Below are 18,932 nucleotides of genomic sequence, written 5' to 3'. Positions count from 1 at the left end.
ATACAACATCTCTTTCCCATCAAATATATGTTTGAATTTTCAAACTAGTTTTCATTGGGAAGGCAGATGAAGCGTTTTTTTTAAATCAAAAGCAATCACGTTTGCATGTGAAAACACAAAATCCTACTCATTATCTACATGCTTCATCTAACCTAGGCTAGCCACTTTTGTTTTGAGGAAACTTTTGAACGGAGCATCTTAATCACACCCGGGCCAGATAATCGAATCCCTTCATTGACTGGTGCACCGGTGTTGTGCGGAGCTGCTTGCCGACATGAGGTGCTCCCCACAGTGTTTGCAGGCGGTAGCTAACGTGGCCATTTAAAAAACTTTTTTTTTACCTCCTATGATTTTATTTCAAGTAGGATAGTAGCCTACACAAGAAATAACTCCTATTGAAAACCATTTAGATGTTACCTTGATACATACATACAGTCGGCAAAAACACAGAGGCACAATGCCCTTCGCTCTCGCTTGCCAAGCACTACTGTCCCGCAAGGACAGGAGTTGCCTAGTAGCCAACGTTAGGGTCACAGTAAGAACACACGCATGATCAGTACTTTTAATTTTAACAATCGTCAGTTTTATAACCGAACATGTTCAATTACTGGTGTAAAACTAACAGTGAAATACAACCCAGACTCATCCTCTGGCTTCAAAACAGAAGTTCAAACTCTTGCGGTACAGTAGGTGCCTTGTTACTCCTTTCCTTTCGACACACCCACTCGCCCATACTCCGGTCGCCATATTGAGCTGCAGCTACCCCCTTCTCGTTATACTGACACTAACGCTTCGAACACACCGACTGTATTATCTGGATGTGTATGTAAAAAACGCTTCACATTCCCCTTCTGCTACCATTTCTGTCAAGCCGTCTACGCAGACAGTTTGACGTATTCGTTCGATAAATCCAACATATGCCCCACACCGAACGCACTGCAACTGCCTCTGCAACGCAATACTGCAAGGCAAACGCAGCGTTTCATTGGAAATGAATGTAATTCTGGTGTACCAAAATGCAATGACACTGATGGTGTGATCGAAGCGTAATAGAAGCCTAACCTCACTATCGCCCCCGTGTGGCAGGAGCTGGCCAAACACTTTGATAAAAGTGACCCTGGCTACGAGGTAGTGGAGGATGCCATCATCACCATGACAGCCGTGGCCTGGTACATTAACGATATGAAGAGGAAGCAGGACCACGCCGTCAGGCTGCAGGTATGGACCACCAGTCAGGCTCTGTCCAGTCACTCACTACAGCTGTTGTCATTGAAAATATAACAAAGAAGTTAGCTTTTGTTGCTGATCATAATCTATGACCCTGAACTGGCTGTAGAGGTCAGAGGTTAAAAGTCCAAAAAGGTTAGAGGTTGTAGAGGTCTTTGGACACCTCAGTCTCCACTACATCTGGAGGTCTTGGGACACCTCCGTCTCGACTACTGTTTTTGAAGATCAGAGGTCAAGCTGAGGTTAACACAAACACTGTTTTTCTTTTGACTCTGGCAGGAGGTTGAGAGCTTGTTGACCAACTGGACAGGTCCAGACCTGAGTGGCTTTGGGGAGCTGGTGTTGGAGGGCGCCTTCAGGGTTCAACGGGTCAAGAAGGAGAGGGCATTCTTCCTCTTCGACAAGATGCTGCTTATCGCTAAAAAGAGGCTGGAGCATTTCATCTACAGCACCCACATATTTGTGAGTGACTCGCGGACACCGGAATGAATGGATCAGATTATTGTGTTTCTGTAAATGCTAGGAGCATGTATCATTAGAGATGACGCCTACACCAATCAAAAAAGTAGCATGTTTTCGTTTTTGTTGCTTGATTCTCTATCATGTACTGACATATTTCCCCTCCACTGTCGTTCCTCTCGTCTTTCACTCTCCCCTTTCCCTCATCTCTCTACCCTCCTCTCCATTCAGTGCTGTAACCTTCTTCTCGTAGAAACCATGAAGGACCCCCTGTGTTTTAAAGTGTCTGATCAGACCATCCCCAAACAGCAGCACATTGTACAGGTACGAGTAAACCACTATCAAATTACAAGTGAACCACTATCAAAGAACAGGACATTGTATTGTGTCAGGCCAGTGTACTTGAACTACCCTCCTACCCATGTTACAGACCAAAAACCAGGAGGAGAAACGCCTTTGGCTGCACTACCTCAAGAGGCTGATAGTGGAGAACCATCTTGCCTCTCTACCCCAGAAGGTAAGGCTTATTGTACATTACTGTAAATGTTGCCGATATGAATGGCAATACTTTTCAGCCAATATAACACTGAAGGCTGTGGCTAAACTGAAACAGAGAATATTGTAATCACTCTGTTAGGATGTGCAGCCACCTTGTGGCTGTTTATAGTTACCGCAAACACTGTCACAGGTTGAGCAATCGTTGAAATACCCGGATGTATTTTTCAGGCAAGGCAGGTACTCGGTGACAACTTCTGTCAATGTGAGTTTCATGTCATTTCAAACCATCATACATTCATAAACCTACACTTTGCACTTTCAATTTACACTGTATTTGACACCAATTGTGCACAGTTTACAATCATGCACAACTCAGTAACTCGCCATTTATTTTTCACAGCTCCTCAGTTTGATCAGGATCGTTTAAAAAAATCATCTCCAAGATGTGATGAATACCATCGAGGGAGACGCCAATCAGGTCAGGACAAGCCATTCTTACCTGTAATGCACCTAGTGTCTAATTTGTGTGTGAACGACTTTAGGTTTTTAGTTCAAAACACTTTTATTTCTGTTGGATATCTTTACTGGTTTGAAGCACATTTTTTACCCCAAAGTTGGATGAGGGTAATGGCTTCTTCTTTGTCATAAATCTAACAAATAACAAAGTTAAATTAGTTAAATTAATTCTGTGTGTGTGTGTGTGTGTGTCCAGAGCCCCCAGAGTTCATCTACACCCCAGAGAAGGCCAAGAAGAGCCTTCCCCTGCTTCTGGAGGGGAACCTGTCCTATCGCCGTGGCAGGAGGCAGTCTGGTGAGACTTCATGTCTATAGACCAGGACCTATCCACAAAGCGTCTCAGAGTAGGAGTGCTGATCTAGGATCAGTTTAGCCTTTTAAATCCAAATGAATAAGATTATATGGACAGATCCTAGATCAGCATTCCTACTCTGAGACACTTTGTGGATATAGGCCCAGGGCCCACATACATCTAGAGCCTCAAAGCAGAAATGCTTATCAAGGATCAGTTTTGCCTTTTAGATCATATTTGAATCAGATTATATGGACAAGGAGGACCTGATCCTTGATCAGCACTCCTACTCTAAGACGCTTTAGGAATCATTCACTGCACAGGACTAAACATACAGAGCTTGAAAATATGAATTCATAAATGTAATAATTGGAAATGACTAATTCTTAAATGCTTATGGCTGTTTCTTTCCAGCTCCAACTAAAGACTTGGAAACAGCATATCATGGTGAGATTTTTCTTAAAGGATTCTTGTTTATCTTGTTTCCTTGTAGTGCTTCAGTCTGTCAGGGCTGAAAGATTTGGTATGTTTTTAATGGAAAGTAAACACACCCTTGTTTGTTTCCCCCAACCATTCCTATCTTCTCATGGAATCCAGTCTCTTCAAAGGTAAGCTTGATTCAGACTGGTTTTGCCCCTATCCACCCACAACTGTCATACACATCAGATGATATCTCATTTGCAAGAATAGTACATGAGTAGTACACCTTCCCTTCCTGACATTCTCCATCTCAGTGTTGATGTTCATGTCCATCTCCACAGGCTGGCAGCGAGGGGGAGCTGTGTCCTGGGGCAGATAGCCTGGGATTCTCAGGCAGCACCAACACCCTGGCCTCCTCTGTGATGGAGGTGGAGGATGAGGCAGAGTGTCCGGACCCCTGCCTGGGCCTGGAAGAAGAGGACCTACCCCCCCTGAGTGCCCCACCCACCCTCTCCATCACAGAGGAGATCATGCAGTTCATTAACCAGAGCCGCGTGCGAGAGGGCATGGCCGAACTCAAGGCTGACATAGTATGGGTAGGCTATACTCTCTTTCACAATTCACACACTATTAAACAGCTGCCATGGATTTGAAGCAACCTGTGTCACTTGTCTAGTCACTAGACGTCAGTGTCTAGTTTTATGAGCTATCAATTTAGTGCTACATTACTTCCCCATGTACGTATAGTAAGAGATGCGGGGATGACTGACTTTTTTTGTGTCTGTTTCTGTCTCTCCACAGGATTCACCCCTGGATGAGTCTCTGGAGGACCCAGCAACTGAGCCACATCCATGTCCACTTGCTCAGCAAGGAAATTACCTGCTGCTTGCTTCCCCTGCTTGCTTCCCCCATCCCAATAGTCCAGAGGAGATAACAGTGCAACTGGAGGGGAGCAGAACTAAAATGGAAGACCAAACTCTTCCACCATGTCTGTCCAGGGAATCCTCGGAGGAGGGTGGTTGTGAAGAGGGAGAGTCAACACCATTGCCAGCTGATGTTATAGAGGAGAGGCCTCAGGAGGAGAGCACATCAGCCAAAGAAACCGGGACAGTTGGGGAAAGAAATGCATCAGAGGTGGAGGACGAGCAAACGTTTGAAACCTCGACGCCACTCTCTCCTGTAAACCTCCCAGACGAAAGAGAGAGGGAGAAGGAACTCTGCTCTGACCTCCCCAACGAGGACAAGCCCCCAGAAGCTCATCTCTCTGTCCCAGAGCACACTGTACAGAGCCCTCTGGCGCCCAAGAAAGAGACCCAGCTCACCAAGTCAGACAGGCAGATCATCGAGAAGATCCGCAGCTACTACGAGGCGGCTGAGGCCGAGGCAGGAGAAGCAGGAGAAAGTGCCGGCAGCCCCACCCCCAGGAGAAACAGCTTCTCCCTCATCATCCCCACTGGCCTGGTCAAAGACTCTGTGTCCCACTTTGCTGTCTTTGGCCACCAGGACAGCCTGTGTGACTCGGAGAGCGGGCGCTCCGATGGGGGGGCAGAACCAGAGCCTGAGTCAGAGCTCCCCTCTCCTCTTCCGTCAGTTCCTGACCAGGGAGAGGGAGCCCTCAGCCCAGATTGTTCCTCCACTTCTGCTGCTGGTTCCCAGGAAGACCACAGCCAGGCACCAGGTCAGGGTGAGCCTGCTCTGGAAAAATGTAGCAGGTTTGAGCCAGGGAGTGAGCTGCCCTGCACAGAGCTGATGAATGATTGGAAAGAGAAGGAGAAAGTAGGAGCCCCTGTTAGCACAGAGAGGGAAATCATACCAAACCTGTCAACAGACAACACCAAAGAGCCCTCATTCAGCGACGAAGCAGCCAAAGTGATCACAAAAGACCAGCAGGTAATCAACAGCCACGGTGATCCAAGTGATCTGGACTCAGAACCTAAAGAGGCCCAGAAAGTCTCCACTGTCCCTCCACCTACAGGTCTTCATGACAGTAAGACCGCCCCAATGTCCCAGGCTGGGTGGGGTAGAATCAGAGACAGGAGCTCCGTCACTGGGAACCTAGAGGGCCTACCCAGCCAGATCAAGGTGGGCCGCTGGTCCCGCCACTGTAAGATGGTGTCCTCCAGCCGGACCCTGTACGAGGGGGCAACGGTCGCAGACGTGGCGGGGATAGGCCTGTTCGAGGCCAGCCCCGGTGATCCATGTCTGGTGGAGAACTCAGAGAGAATCCTCAGTAAAGTTCAAATGCTGGCTCGAATGTACAGCGCCAAGGCCAGCATCATGAAGGTGCCACTTCACCACAAGAGAGTGTGTGTGGGTCATGCACCGTGGAACGGTACCACCAGGCACAGCGTCCCTCCTCAGGCCCAGCAGCATCAGGAGGAGAAGATTACAGTAAAACGAGCTCAGAGCCATTCCACTGGTCAGTACCTTTAGCATCCTGTATAAATGGCTATGATTTGATTAGATAGTGTTGTGGTGAGGATATGTAAAGACTTGTTGGTGTCTTATTGTTGAATTTGAGTTGTTTTAGTAAGCACTGCTAAATAATGGAAGAACACATATAAACTGTGATTTACCATGTTTGATAGTGAAAGTAAAGCCTTCATATGGTTGGTCAGGAAACACAACAAATAAAACATGACATGCAAAGACTCCATATTGTTTATCAGTGAATGACAGTGTTTAGGCTGATTTTATTTTTTTTATTTACAGGCTGCCAGGAGATGACTTCAGTTTCCTCAGAACCCCAGCTCTTTGGCCACATCCTTGTCAGTGAACAGCTGTCCCCCACCTACCGCCAGCAGGAGAACAGCTGCGCCCTGACCGGACCCAGGGACAGTGTTTCCAACCTGGAATCCACATCCATTGCCTCTCCCCCTTCCTCCCCTCTGACTACCCCACCAAAAACCTCTCAGGTTAGGCCTGAGGAGGTAGTAACTACTGCTCTGGAGGGGAAGCTTATGGAAAACCAGTCTGAGGAAGTAATCTCAGGAGCTGAGATGCGGAGGCTTCACCCCAAGAGGGCCTCCCCAGTCCAGGAAGGCCCCATCCAAGGGGTAGGGATGGAGTTTCCAGCTGATGGTTATCCAAGGACCCCAGAGAGGTCTGTGAATCTCAGCAGGACTTGGGCCGAGCAGAAAGGACATAATCTGTACTCCATTCGGGAAGATCCTGCTCTGGGGGCAGCAGCAGCCGCTTTAGCAGGCCCATGTGGGAACAAAGACAGGTCTCCAGGGGTTGGAGCTGCAGAGGAGCTGCTGAAGATCATTCAACAGCAGGCTCCAACTGAACCAGAGACAAGCCAGGTGGTGAAGCCAGACGAAGCCAGTTTAAACACCAAGATAATTCCGCCTTATGTGGCCGGTGGGGCTGAGAGGGGGAGCTCACCCCAGATGGCCCCTGGTCATCAAAGCGAAGCTGAATCCACCAAAGCCAAGTCACAAGATGGCACTCTAGATGATCGGGATGTTTCACCTGCGGCACCAAAGATTTCCTCTCACATCTCCGACACATCTCCCACACAACAGAGGTCCATCTCTGGGCTAACTGAGGGGTCAAACCCCTTAGTGTGGAGTCCCACTCAGTCGCCTATGATTGAACCCATGCAAGTCACACATACATCTGGTCAGAGAGTCAAGGAGTGTCAAGTCCCAGAGGATTCCAAAGGAAAAGAGGGGGACATGGTTCCCCGTCCGTGGTCATCGCTCCAAAGCCTGATGCCTACACCTCCGCCAGGGGTGCAGTCCTCTGACTGTCTGCCTAAGTTCACCAGCCAAAGACCACCCAACCTGCACCTGCCCACTACCAAGGGCAGAAGGAGCCTTCCTATGAGTTGGAACGGATCAAACAACGCCACACTCCCCAGCCAAAGGTACAGTATTTAATAGGGCTTAATACTGTAGTAACACAATTTCACCGGTCCATAGCTTCATTCTTCCACTAAGAGTTCTTGTAGAATAATAGGCAGAATCTACTACATACCCTAAACCGATTTGTGAAGGTAATGGGGTCAAATGTAAAACTGGAGAAAGATTAAAGGAATACGCCTCTGACCGGAAGTGTGCAAATACTGTTTCCTGTTTCTCCACTACGAGTTCTGAAAGAAATTCTATGAATCAGATAAAACAGTGTTATTCACAGAGTAGATGGAAAGAAAGCATTTTACAGTGCCTTCATAAAGTATTCATACCTCTGGACTTATTCCACATTTAGTTGTGTTACAGCCCAAATTCAAAATTGATTAAAATATATTTTTCTCTCACCCATCTACACACAGTACCCCATAATCACAAAGTGAATACGTTTTTAGAAAATTTAGCAAATTTATAAAAAATGAAATGCAGAAATATCCAATTTACGTAAGTATTCATACCTCTGAGTCAATAGATGTTAGAATCACCTTTGGCAGCAATTACAGCTGTGAGTCTTTCTGGGTAAGTCTCTAAGACCTTTGCACAACTGGATTGTAGAATACTTGCTAATTATTCTTTTTAAAATTCTTCAAGCTCTGTCAAGTTGGTTGTTGATCATTGCTAGACAGCCATTTTCAAGTTGCCATTGATTTTCAAGCTGATTTAAGTCAGAACTGTAACTAGGCCACTCAGGAACATTCAATGTTGTCTTGGTAAGCAACACCAGTGTTTTAGGTTATTGTCCTGCTGAAAGGTGAATTTGTCTCAGTGTCTTTGGAAATCAGACTGAATTAGGTTTTCCTCCAGTGTTTTGCTTGTGCTTAGCTCTATTCCGTTTACTTTTTTTTTTTTTACTCCCTAGTGCTTTCCAATGACAAGTCTACCCATAACATGATGCAGCCACCATGCTTGAAAATATGAAGACTGGTACTCAGTGATGTGTTGTGTTGGATTTTCCCCAAACATAACGCTTTGTATTCAGGGCATAAAGTTCATTTCTTACCCACATTTTTTGCAGTTTGACTTTAGTGCCTTATTGCAAACAGGATGCATGTTTTGAAATACTTTTTATTCTGTACAGGCTTCCTTCTTTTCACTCTGTCATTTAGGTTAGTATTGTGGAGTAACTACAATATTCTCTTATCACAGCCCTTAAACTCTGTTAAATCACCAAATGCCTGAGTGGTTTCTTTCCTCTCTGGCAACTGAGTTAGGAAGGACGCCTGTATCTTTGTAGTGACTGGGTGTATTGATACACCATTCAAAGTGTAATTAATAACTTCACCATGCTCAAAGGGATAGTCGATGTCTGCTTTTTATTTATTTTTATCCATCTACCAATAGGTGCTCTTTGCGAAGCATTGGAAAACCTCCCTAGGCTTTGTGGTTGAATCTGTGTTTGAAATTCACAGCTCGATTTAGGGACCTTACAGATCATTGAAATCATGTTAAACACTATTATTGCACACTATTAGTCCATGCAACTTATTATGTGACTTGTTAAGCAGATTTTTACCCCTGAACTTATTTAAGGGTTTGAATACTTATTAGCTCAAGACATTTCAACTTTTAATTTTGTATTAATTTGTAAATATTTCTAAACGCATAATTCCACTTGTATATAATGGGGTATTGTGTGTAGGCCAGTTGCACAAAATCTACATTTTATCAATTTTAAATTCAGGCTGGAACACAACAAAATGTGAAAAAAGTCAAGGGGTGTGAATAGTTTCTGAAGGTACTGTAGATGCAAAGTATGTGAGAAGGCCCCTGACATGGAAATAACTGTGTTTTGTCATGAATGTCCAGGTCGTATCGAGTGGGAAAATGTTCAACAGTTCCTATTTGACTGTATATTAAAAAAATATATTTTGTGTACATTGCAGCTAAGAGCTCAATTGTATATACAAATGTACAAACGTACTATCAATGTAGCTTATTTTCACAAGACTGAGTAATCGCTGCCTGCACTCCTCTCCTCTCAATTCTGCTTCTCCTCAAGTCAAGTTTTGTGGCAGTGGCATTAATCAGTCCCTCCAGGGTTTCACAGGGATTTTTAGTGATAATATGCATGGCAATATGCGATGATTTAGTTGAATTTGTAGCGAAAATGCACTGACGAGGAAAACAGTTTGTTAACATGTGGCTTGATTGAAACATATTATGTGGTGAATGTGCAATGATTGGTTGAAATTCCGAGCACTCTTTTCGTACTGCGTTGATGGGTCAGTTCTATGCGATAAGATTGTGATGATTTGGTTTTTCTATGCTGAAATAGTGCGGTGATTGGTCAGATTTGTAACCCCTCGCATATTGTGTGTGAAATTGTTGATTTTGCATAACAAATTGCCATCACAGAATCCTGGAGGGACTGATTAATGAAGTCTATTCATTTCCTCTTCTCTATGCTTTCCTTTGGTTATAGACTACCACCTTCTCCACTGAGGTCCAGAGAGCCAGGTCAGGATCCATCACTCCCATCCATCCAAGCCTCTGGGTTGTCCCCCGTCAGACGGCCTTCCTCCCAGCCCTCACTGGAGAGATCAGCCACCATGCTTCCAGGCATTGGCCAACCCATGGATGCCAAGCCCCCCTCTGCCTTCAGCCCCAGTCTCTACCAGCACTCTCCCTCCCCCATCAGGGGACTCCCCTGCTCCTCTCCCACCCCTTCTGCCTTGACCAAGTCCCTGGCTGCCTCCTGCATCAGCCAGTCCATCAGCCAGAGTCTTGCCAAGAAGAACACTCGCCTCCAGGACCATGCCACCCCTCACCCAGACAGTCCAGCCCCTCTGGCTCCCGCTCCCACTGCATCCCCACTCAGGATGAGGTCTCCCTCCCCCAAACTCACCTCTGGCCCTAGCGCCCCCCCTCTGAGTCCTGGCTATGCCCATGCTTCCTACACCAGAGATGGGAGCCAGCCACCTAAGTGTCCCCCTTCCCCTCTCCGGTCTACTTCAGTCCGCTCCAGCCCATGCGCATCCCCAGCCCCAGCCCTGTCCCCCCCACCGTATCGCAGCCAGCACTCAGTCTCCCCAGCCCCCCCAGTCAGCCTGCATCACACCGCCTTTTCCTCTGCCTCTCCACGGCCCAGGCCTGCTGTCCTACACCAGCCACGCCATATTGGTTTGAATGGAAACAGTAACAATAATAATAACAATAACACCACTAACGGAGGATGGGTCGCGAATCACCGGAAGCCACCGTTAGCGAGTGCCAATAGTATACCCCATCCCCATGATCCTCTTTGGAGTGGTTCTACTCACAATCTCAACAGGGTGGCAAGGCCCTTCTCTGTCTCGGAGCCCAGCTCACGAGTGCAGTCCCCATCCCCTTCTCCCTCCCCATCTCCATTCAGCAGGATCTGCTCCCCTCCCCCAGTCCAGAATCATACAGGCCCCCTGATGAACAAGCCCCCCAACCCTAGAAGCACCCGGGCAGGAGGGGCTTGCCCCTTCAATCACCTGGGCCTCTCCCTGGAGCTCCCCAGGGCCTCCTCAGCCTGCTCCTCAGGCATAACCTCCCCCCCGCCCATTGGGGTTCCTGCCAATGTCTGGGGAGTCGCCGCTCCTCAGCCACGGAATGCCAAATTGGCATTTCCTTTCTCCTCCATTGCCTCACCCACATGGATAGATGTTTATCCCCCCTCCATTCAGAGAAGCTCCAGCACCACCTCCCCTCCCCCATCTGGTTTCTCCCCATGCTCTCCAACCCATTCTCAGAACCTGCGGAGGACCAAGGGAAGCAGCCTGCCCTTCCTTAGCCTGGCTGACCAACCACCCAGTCCAGTCAGGAATGGGAGGGGGTCTTGGGGAGAGAGCGAAGGGTGCAGGTCTGTGGGTGCGGAGCAGGAGTCTGGGTTGATAAGCCCCCGAGGGGGATCCTGCTCCTACAGTGGCTCCCCATCCTGCATCAGCCCCGGGGCAAGCCCTGTCAGACTGGCCCCTGGGAAGAGCACCCACGGCGAGCAACACTTCACCAGCATTGCCTGGCCCGACGTGCGAGAACTCCTGACCAAGTATGACAGTGGGGACAGCCCTGACCAGAGTGCTCCGACCTCCCCTGTCTGGCCTCAGGATGAATGGGGTGACCCAGACCTTGGGGAGGACAGTTGCCGGAGCCACCTGATCTGTGCCTATGTGCCTCGGGCCTCCCCAGCCCCAGACACAGGTGCGCCCATCCAGTACCCTCACAGGAGTGAGCCAAAGCCAGAGGACACCTCCTCAATGCAGGCAGCCAGAAGGACTCTAAAGACTAGCTATGCTACCACTGTGAACCTGCAGATTGCTGGCAGTGGACGTATCACTTCCTTCAGCAACACCCAGGTGAGCCTGAACCAGACCTTATCCCCCGTGGTAGACAGCCAGGGCAGACGGAGGGTCAGCATCAATGCCTGCAACTTTACCCTTCCCGTTCCCCAGAACTGCAAGAGGCTGTGAGGGGCTACGACTGGGCGACCTCCTCCAAGGTGCCTTATGCCTCAGTGAAAGTCTAAATAGGCACTTTACCCTGAAACAGTGGTGTTCATAGGGATCCTATGAGATATAACTCCAGGTAATATGGTAAAGAATTACATTAGACTTAATTGGACAGTAGACTGAATCACCTGTTCTTTCAGATGACAATCTGACAATGTCAGGAATTCTGCAACCAACCCCACATATCACCGCCCGGCCACCTAGATCACTGTCCAACAGGACACCGACTGAACCCACAGACAAATTAGTTTGCCAGTGTTGTTTTTCTTAGTCTTTTTGTTGTTTCAAAATCAATTCTGTTTATTCTGTTCAACAAAAGAAACAATGTCTTGTTTATCAAACTCCTGCGTTTGTGCTTGTGGCTGGCATGGTAAAAATGGTCCATTCTTTTTTATTTTTTTATTTATGAACTAGTCTTATTTTGTCTGCATTTCTGGCACTTAATTGTATGTCTTTATTTTGCACAATGTCCTCAGCTGTGTGCGTAGTTAAGACGTGTCTGTGAAGGTAGCTTTTATTTCAGACCAAATCACGATGTTGATGTTTTTATGTGTTCTAACCTATGTAGTTTTACCAGTGGTTCATGTTGAAAAAATACATGATTTATTTGGTTACACAAGAGCAGAAAATAAGGGAAAATAAGAGCAACAAATTTCAGGGAAAACAAAGTGCAAGAAAATGAATGGTGACTCGACCAACATGCATTTTTATTGCTACACAACACATTGTCTTCAGGCTACATTGGCCCGTTTTGATAGCATAGGCCTAACTACTTTTTTAAGTACAGTATTTAAATATCAGATTTGAAATTGTGTGAACTCCTGTGGTCAAAAGACTCAAAGAACAACCACTGTGTCTATTACTGATGTGCATTTCAGTTATTTGTACTCCTATAATAATAAAAAAATATTAAAGACCCTTTGATGTTGTCTGTCTCCTTTATAAATCCTCCAATTATACATTATGATATTGATTAGTCAACATCCTGGAAAACATAGCTATTGTTGTGGAAATTCACCACCTCTCTATCCCTGATTGAGAATCATACCTGGCCAAAATATAGAAATAAAGAAACTAGAATGCCCACCCTAGTCAATGCCCACCAAAATAGAGAATAAAAGGCTCTATATGGCCAGGGTGTGACAAAAGCAAAGCAGTGCGACAAAAACAACACAGAGTTACACATGGGATAAACAATTGTACAGTCAATAACACAATAGAAAAATCTGTATACAGCGTGGGCAAATGAAGTAAGGGGGTAAGGCAATAAATAGGCCAATAGTGGCGAAGTAATTACAATTCATCAATTTACACTGGGATGATATGTGCAGATGAGGATGTGCCGGTATAAATACTGGTGTGCAAAAGAGCAGAAAAGCAAAACAAATATGGGGACTTGGTTGGATGGGCTATTTACAGATGGACTGTGTACAGCTGCAGCAATCGGTAACCTGCTCTGACAGCTGACGCTTAAAGTTAGTGAGGGAGATATAACTCTCCAACTTCAGTGATTTTTGCAATTCGTTACAATCATTGGCAGCAGATATCTGGAAGGAAAGGCGGCCAAAGGAGGTGTTGGTTTTGGTGATGACCAGTGAAATATACCTGCTGGAGCGCGTGCTACAGGTGGGTGTTGCTATGGTGACCAGTGAACTGAGATAAGGCGGAGCTTTACCTAGCAAAGACTTATAGATGACCTAGAGCCAGTGGGTTTGGTGACGAGTATGTAGCGAAGACCAGCCAACGAGAGCATACAGGTCGCAGTGGTGGATAGTATATGGGGCTTCGGTGACAAAATGAATGGCACTGTGATCCAATTTGTTGAGTAGACTGTTGGAGGCTAATTTTGTAAATGACATCGCCAAAGTCAAGGATCAGTAGGATGGTCAGTTTTACGAGGGTATGTTTGGCAGCATGAGTGAAGGAGGCTTTGTTGTGGAATAGGAAGCTGATTCTAGATTTAACTTTGGATTGGAGATGCTTAATGTGAGTCTGAAAGGAGAGCTTACAGTCTAGCCAGACACCAAGGTATTTATAGTTGTCCACATATTCTAAATCAAAACCGTCCAGAGTAGTGATGCTAGTCAGGCGGGTTAGTGGGGGCAGCGATCGGTTGAAGAGTATGCATTTCATTTTACTAGCATTTAAGAGCAGCTGGAAGCCACGGAAGGAATGTTGTATGGCGTTGAAGCTCGTTTGGAGGTTTGTTAAAACAGTGTCCAAAGAAGGGCCAAAAGTATACAGAATGGTGTCGTCTGCAAAGAGGTGGATCATAGAATCACCCGCAGCAAGAGCGACATCATTGATATATACAGAGAAAAGAGTCGGCCCAAGAATTGAACCCTGTGGCACCCCCGGAGGTCCTGACAACAGGCCCTCCGATTTGACACACTGATCTCTATCTGAGAAGTAGTTAGTGAACCAGGCGAGGCAGTCATTAGAGAAACCAAGGCTCTTGAGTCTGCCGATAAGAATACGGTGATTGACAGAGTCGAAAGACTTGGCCTGGTCGATGAAGACGGCTGCACAGGTCTTTTATCGATGACGGTTATGATATCGTTTAGGAGCGTGGCTGAGGACCAACAGTGACCAGCTCGGAAACCAGATTGCATAGCGGAGAAGGTATGGTGGGATTCGAAATGGTCGGTGATCTGTTTGTTCACTTGGCTTTCGAAGACTTTGGAGAGGCAGGGCAGGATGGATGTAGGTCATATGTAATCAAGATGGCGCCGATAGATAGAGCAGTCGTGCTTCTAGCTCCTAAGCATCTTTGCAGTTTTTTGTTTTTATGTGGTATTCCTTACATTATTAACCTAGAAAATCGTTTGTGTTGTTACATACAACCGGAAAAAACTTTTGGATATCAGAGCGACGGTAACTTACCAGCATTACGACCAGGAATAAGACATTCCCAAATTGGATCCTTTATTCGAACCCCTAGGACAATTGAACTGATCCAAAACAATGCCGGCGGAGAAGAGGTAGTCCGACTCAGGAGGCATGCACACCACCCACCACTTCCAAGTACATTACTTGCTAATGTTCAGTCTCTGGACAATAAAGTTGACGAGCTCAGGGTGAGTATCTCCTTCCAGAGACACATCAGGGATTGTAACATACTCTGTTTCACGGAAACATGGCTCTCTCGGGATATACTGTCTGAGTACATACAGCCAGTTGGGTTCTCAGTTCATAGCGCAGAATTGAATAAAGATTTCTCTGGGAAGAAGAAGGGCGGGGGTGTATGTTTCATGATTAACTACTCAGTGTGATTGTGATAACATACAGAAACTCATGTCCTTTTGTAAACCCAACCTAGAATACCTCACAATCAAATGCTGACCGTATTACCTCCCAAGAGAATTCTCTTCCGTTATAGTCACAACCATGTATATTCCCCCTCAAGCCGATACTACGACAGCCCTCAAATAACTACACTGGACTCTATGCAAACTGAAAACCACATATCCTGAAGCAGCATTTATTGTTGCCGAGGATTTTAACTAGCTAAGCTAATCTGAGGAAAACACTACCGAAGTTCTACCAACACATTGACTGTAGCAAATCTGATCGTGACTCCATTTTTCTCCTCCCTTCCTATACGCAGAAACTCAAACAGGAAGTACCTGTGCTACGGACTATTCAATGCTGGTCTGACCAATCGGAATCCATGCTTCAAGATTGTTTTGATCACGCGGACTGGGATATGTTCCAGGTAGCCTTTGAGAATAATATAGGTGAACACATAGATACGGTGACTGAGTTTATCAGGAAATGTATAGGAGATGTTGTACCCACTGTGACTATTAAAACCTACCCAAACCAGAAACCGTGGCTAGATAGCAGCAAACGAACAAAACTGAAAGCGCGAACCACCACATTTAACCATGGCAAGGTAACTGGGAATATGGCAGAATATAGACAATGTAGCTATTCCCTCCTTAAAGGTAATCAAAAAGGGAAAACCTCTGTACAGAGACAAAGTGGAGTCGCAATTCAATGGCTCAGACACGAGACGTATGTGGCAGGGTCTACAGACAATCACGGACTACAAAGGGAAAACCAGCCACCGCAGACAGTGACCTCTTTCTTTCGGATAAGCTAAACACCTTTCTCGCCCTCTTTGTTGATAACACAGTGCCACCAACATAGCCAGCTACCACTGACTGTGGGCTCTCCTTCTCCGTGGTCGATGTGAGTAAGACATAAGCGTGTTAACCCTCACAAGGCTGCTGGCCCAGATGACATCCCTAGCCATGTCCTCAAGATATGTACATACCAGCTGTCTGGAATGTTTAGAGACATATTCAATCTATCCCAGTCTGCTGTCCCCACATGCTTCAAGATGTCCACCATTGTTCCTGTCTCCAAGAAAGCATAGGTAACTGAACTAAATGACTATCGCCCCGTAGCACTCACTTCTGGCATCATAAAGTGCTTTGAGAGACCAGTCAAGGATCATATGACCTCTACCTTACCTGACACCATAGACCCACTTCAATTAGCTTACTGACCCAATAGATCCACAGACGATGCTATCGCCATCGCACTGCACAGTGCCGTATTCCATCTGGACAAGAGGAATACCTATGTAAGAATGCTGTACATTGACTATAGCACAGCATTCAACACCATAGTACCTTCCAAGCTCATCATTAAGCTCGGGGCCCTGGTTCTGAACCCTGCCCTGTGCAACTGGGTCCTGGACTTCCTGACGGGCCGCCCCCAGGTGGTGAAGGTAGGAAACAACACCTCCACTTCGCTGATCTTCAATGTGCATGCTCAGCCCCCTGGTCTACTCCCCGTTCACCCATGACTATGTGGCCACGCACGCCTCCAATTCAATCATCAAGTTTTCTGACAACTCAACAGTAGTAGGCCAACAATGACGAGACAGCCTACAGGGAGGAGGAGAGGGCCCTGGGAGTGTGGTGCTTCAGGAAACTGCAGAGAGAGCACCCCCCTATCCACATCGACGGGACCGCAGTGGAGAAGGTGGAAAGTTTCATGTTCCTCGGAGCACACATCACTGACAAACTGAAATGGTCCACCCACACAGACAGTGTGGTGAAGAAGGTGCAACAGCGCCTCTTCAACCTCAGGAGGCTGAATAATTTGGCTTGGCACCTAAAACCCTCACAAAAGTTTTACAGATGCACAATTGAGCGCATCCTGTCGGGCTGTTTCACTTCCTGGTACGGCAACTGCACCACCCATAACCACAGGGGTCTCCAGAGGGTAGTGCGGTCTGCCCAACCCATCACCGGGGGTAAACTACCTGCCCTCCAGGACACCTACAGCACCTGATGTCACAGGAAGGCCAAAAATAGATCACCAAGGACAACAACCACCCAGCCACTACCTGTTCACCCCGCTATCATCCAGGAAGCGAGGTCAGTACAGGTGCATCAAAGCTTGGAACCAGACAGAAAAACAGCTTCTATCTGTAGTCCATCAGACTGTTAAATAGCACCTTAGAGGCTCCTGCCCTCTATATATATATATATATATATATAGACTTGAAATCACCGGCCACTTTAAAAATGGAACACTTGTTACTTTAATCATGTTTACATATTTTGCATTACTCACCTAATATGTATATACTGTATTCTATTCTACTGTATTTAGTCTATGCCGCTCCGACATTGTTCGTCCAAATATTTATATATTCTTAATTCCATTCTTTTACTTTAGATTTGTGTGTATTGTGTGTATTTGTCACGCCCTGACCTTAGAGATCCTTTTTATGTCTCTATTTTGGTTTGGTCAGGGCGTGAGTTGGGGTGGCCATTCTATGTTTTGTGTTTCTATGATTTTCTATTTCTATGTTTTGGCCAGGTATGGTTCTCAATCAGGGACAGCTGTCTATCGTTGTCTCTGATTGGGAACCATACTTAGGTAGCTTTTTTTCCCACCATTCTTTGTGGGAAGTTGACTTTGTTTAGGGCACATAGCCTTTAGCTTCACGGTTTGTTTTGTAGTGTTTATTGTTTTGTTTTTCTAAATAAAGGAATATGTACCCTCACCACACTGCACCTTGGTCCTCCTCCTTCAACAGCCGTGACAGAACTTCCCACCACCAACGGACCAAGCAGCGTGGTAAGGAGGAGCAGCGTGTAATGGACTCCTGGACATGGGAGGAAATCCTGGACGGAAAAGGACCCTGGAGGCAGGCTGGGGAGTATCGCCGTCCACGGGAGAAACTGGAAGCAGCTAAAGCTGAGAGGCGACACTATGAGGGAACACGGCTGGCAAGGAAGCCCGAGAGGCAGCCCCTCCCCAATATTTGGGGGGGGGCACACGGTGAGTGTGGCAGAGTCAGGTTGGAGACCTGAACCAACTCCACGTGCTTACCATGGCGGGCGCCATACTGGTCAGGCACCGTGTTATGCGTTGGAGCGCACGGTGTCTCCAGCATGCGTTCTTAGCTCGGTGCGCTACATCCCAGCTCCCCGCCTCTGCCGGGCTAGGGTCACCATCCAGCCAGGACGGGTTGTGCAGGCTCTTAGCTCGAGACCTCCAGTGCGCCTCCACGGCCCAGTGTATCCTGTGCCTCGGCCAAGGCCTCCTGCATGTCTCCCCATCCTGGTGAGTCCTGTGCCTGTGCTAAGAACTAATCCTCCTGTATGTCTCCCCAGCCTGGTGAGTCCTGTGCCTGCTCCCAGAGCCAGGCCTCCTGTGTGTCTCTCCACTCCAGTGATGATCCATGGCACGAAGCCTCCAGTGATGATCCATGGCAAGAAGGCTCCAGTGATGATCTATGGCACGAAGCCTCCAGTGATGGTCCATGGCACGAAGCCTCCAGTGATGATCCATGGCACGAAGCCTCCAGTGATGGTCCATGGCAAGAAGCTTCCAGTGATGATCCATGGCACGAAGCCTCCAGTGATGATCCATGGCACAAAGCCTCCAGTGATGGTCCATGGCACGAAGCCTCCAGTGATGATCCATGGAACGAAGCCTCCAGTGATGGTCTATGGCACGAAGCCTCCAGTGATGATCCATGGCACGAAGCCTCCAGTGATGGTCCATGGCACGAAGCCTCCAGTGATGATCCATGGCAAGAAGCCTCCAGTGATGGTACATGGCATGAAGCCTCCAGTGATGATCCATGGCATGAAGCCTCCAGTG

General features: G+C 47.1%; 1 protein-coding gene across 2 annotated transcripts in view; it reads left to right on the top strand.

Annotated features, from left to right (window-relative positions):
- The window catches only part of LOC110503626, a 62,695-nt gene extending 49,976 nt beyond the window's left edge, over positions 1 to 12,719 (top strand). For both annotated transcript variants that reach the window (XM_036961128.1, XM_036961129.1), the window contains 13 exons: positions 1,087 to 1,218; positions 1,507 to 1,689; positions 1,918 to 2,010; positions 2,117 to 2,203; positions 2,413 to 2,446; positions 2,585 to 2,662; positions 2,897 to 2,995; positions 3,407 to 3,439; positions 3,590 to 3,600; positions 3,754 to 4,008; positions 4,214 to 5,831; positions 6,125 to 7,283; positions 9,749 to 12,719. In XM_036961128.1, the coding sequence (XP_036817023.1) occupies positions 1,087 to 1,218; positions 1,507 to 1,689; positions 1,918 to 2,010; positions 2,117 to 2,203; positions 2,413 to 2,446; positions 2,585 to 2,662; positions 2,897 to 2,995; positions 3,407 to 3,439; positions 3,590 to 3,600; positions 3,754 to 4,008; positions 4,214 to 5,831; positions 6,125 to 7,283; positions 9,749 to 11,759 (5,793 nt within the window). In that variant the 3' untranslated portion in view covers positions 11,760 to 12,719. The remainder of the gene's footprint in view (positions 1 to 1,086; positions 1,219 to 1,506; positions 1,690 to 1,917; positions 2,011 to 2,116; positions 2,204 to 2,412; positions 2,447 to 2,584; positions 2,663 to 2,896; positions 2,996 to 3,406; positions 3,440 to 3,589; positions 3,601 to 3,753; positions 4,009 to 4,213; positions 5,832 to 6,124; positions 7,284 to 9,748) is intronic.
- Positions 12,720 to 18,932: the final 6,213 nt, after the last annotated feature.

The sequence above is a fragment of the Oncorhynchus mykiss genome, chromosome 24 (assembly GCF_013265735.2).
Source record: "Oncorhynchus mykiss isolate Arlee chromosome 24, USDA_OmykA_1.1, whole genome shotgun sequence".
NCBI classification, from domain to species: domain Eukaryota; kingdom Metazoa; phylum Chordata; class Actinopteri; order Salmoniformes; family Salmonidae; genus Oncorhynchus; species Oncorhynchus mykiss.
This window is presented reverse-complemented; position numbering and strand designations above follow the sequence as displayed.